The sequence below is a fragment of the Gymnoscopelus microlampas genome, assembly GCF_963454915.1.
Source record: "Gymnoscopelus microlampas genome assembly, chromosome: 6".
Taxonomy (NCBI): domain Eukaryota; kingdom Metazoa; phylum Chordata; class Actinopteri; order Myctophiformes; family Myctophidae; genus Gymnoscopelus; species Gymnoscopelus microlampas.
In genome coordinates, this window is record NC_139943.1 from 23,303,104 (window position 1) to 23,305,184 (window position 2,081).

Sequence of the window (2,081 nt, forward strand, 5' to 3'; positions counted from 1 at the left end):
GCGCTTTAAAACGTGCGTTACCTTCACACACACACACATTCACACAGCGACATGTAAATATGTAGATAACTTCTCATTTTCCACCTTGATTCATTACATTTTTATGGACTTAACATGACATGTTAATGATGTAAGCTTACTTACATTAAATAAAAATCTCTAAAATCATCATAGAATCGTAGAATGAGGGTTAACATAAGCCACAATATATATACACATACACACTATAAAAAAAAACACATTTTAATGAACAAACAAAAGTTCCATAAACGTCCTTGTGAATGACATTTTCATAAAACATAAAAAATGTGATTCAAAAAATTCTAAAGGAAAAACAATAAAGTTAGCACCCGTTTGAGTTATGCAACTCTGATAAAAGGTTTCTGTGGAATCACAAAGACCCATGACCACAAACACACTCACAGGCCTCAGTGGCAGGTGGAATCAAAACCAGTCAAGTGTCAAAATTGATTGTTTTAGAATAAAAACAAAAAAATAACTTGTAGTTAGTCACTTGCCAAGATAGCTTGTAGATTAAATCTTACCAGAATTTGAGTGATGGCTGGTGTTCATTTCCGACCATGATACCAGTCATGTGTCTAACAACCAACGATGAATTATCAGCACATCCTAGGTATAACCATAACATACCCCTCGATCTGGCTGCGTCATGTTGACACTAGCAGTTTGTCATTATGACGTCTGTTTGCAATGCATAACTCGCTGACAGATCACATTATATTGGACTTTGTAACGTTTTATGCATGTCTCCCAAGTTATGCTGAAAATTACATCAAGTGTACTTGCAGGACAATTTTTTTGTACCGTTCTACTAAACATGATATTAGAAAAATATGTAATATTTTGTTTTGTTGAAAGGTCAATCAAATATAGGATATTATAAGAGTGTACTGCATGTACAATGTATTATGCCACCACAGGTTCCTTTTGGACCAATTTTGACCAGTCAAAGGCTGTTTCTACTGCCAGGGCAGTAATCATAAGTAACTACTGCAACACAGTGCAGTACTTTGCAATACAGAACTAACACAAAATAAACGTTTAAAATACATGACCTAGTTCAAAGACAATGAAGTTATCATTGACAAAGTCCCTGATTTCACATATTTAAAATGACCGCCACAAGGACAATCATGCATGTATTGACTAACAAAAGGGTAGAAAAGTGCAGAAAATATTCTGCAAAAAAGTTCGGACAGATCCATCTATGTATGTATACCATATATAATCAACTACATCACTAATTAAAAAGGGGAAATCTACAATTTGAAGATGGCCTTCTTTCTAAATGAGGTGCTGCCTCCTGTGAAGAGAGAGGTAACAAAAAAGCAGGTTTTCGGCAGACAACCCAAAGGCGGTTGAAGTCTTTGTATGTGCATACAGGGCTCTTGTTTTGGAGGCCAGGTTTCCCTTCACACGCTGGCCTCTGTGGGTCCACCAGCAATGTCTGGGATCTGGTCTGTAAAAGACTGGCTCATCCACTGTTTGTCTGGCAGATTGTCCTCTGTGGAAGGATTAGCTTGAGACGTGGTTGCCTTGTCTGAAGAACCTGTAATGATAAAAACAACGATGATACTACTACCACTGCCATTAAAGCTGCTGGCAATGCAAATACTACTAGTAGCACTACTAGTAATGCTGCTACCAAGTAGCAATACTAATGCTGCTACTACTACCACCATCATAACAATGCTGTTACCAATAATGCTGCTACTACTACTTTTACATACAGTATAATAGTGCTATAATCAATTGCGTGTCTGACAAATAGAAATGCATGACATGGCTCATAAATGGTACTTTTATCAATAAGTTAATGTTTGTTATATTCTAAAGTCTAGTAGGAACAAACAAACAAAACAAGATTCATTTGAGCATGTACAGTATGCACTATCGAGACTCAATTTCCAAGTTATTATCAACCACAAATCAAATAGAAAAGATCATTTTAAACAATGATCCCTTGACGCTGAGAGAAGGAATGGACGGATGTGATGCCATCCCAAAAAACATCACCTCTGTGCACTGCTAGATTAGGATTTGTAGAAAAACACATCTAG

At 36.5% G+C, this 2,081-nt stretch overlaps 1 protein-coding gene across 2 annotated transcripts in view; it reads right to left on the reverse strand.

Annotated features, from left to right (window-relative positions):
* Positions 1–222: 222 nt before the first annotated feature.
* tdg.1 (thymine DNA glycosylase, tandem duplicate 1) overlaps positions 223–2,081 on the reverse strand; it is a 12,371-nt gene continuing 10,512 nt past the window's right edge. For both annotated transcript variants that reach the window (XM_084059156.1, XM_084059155.1), the window contains one exon: positions 223–1,570. In XM_084059156.1, the coding sequence (XP_083915282.1) occupies positions 1,434–1,570 (137 nt within the window). In that variant the 3' untranslated portion in view covers positions 223–1,433. The remainder of the gene's footprint in view (positions 1,571–2,081) is intronic.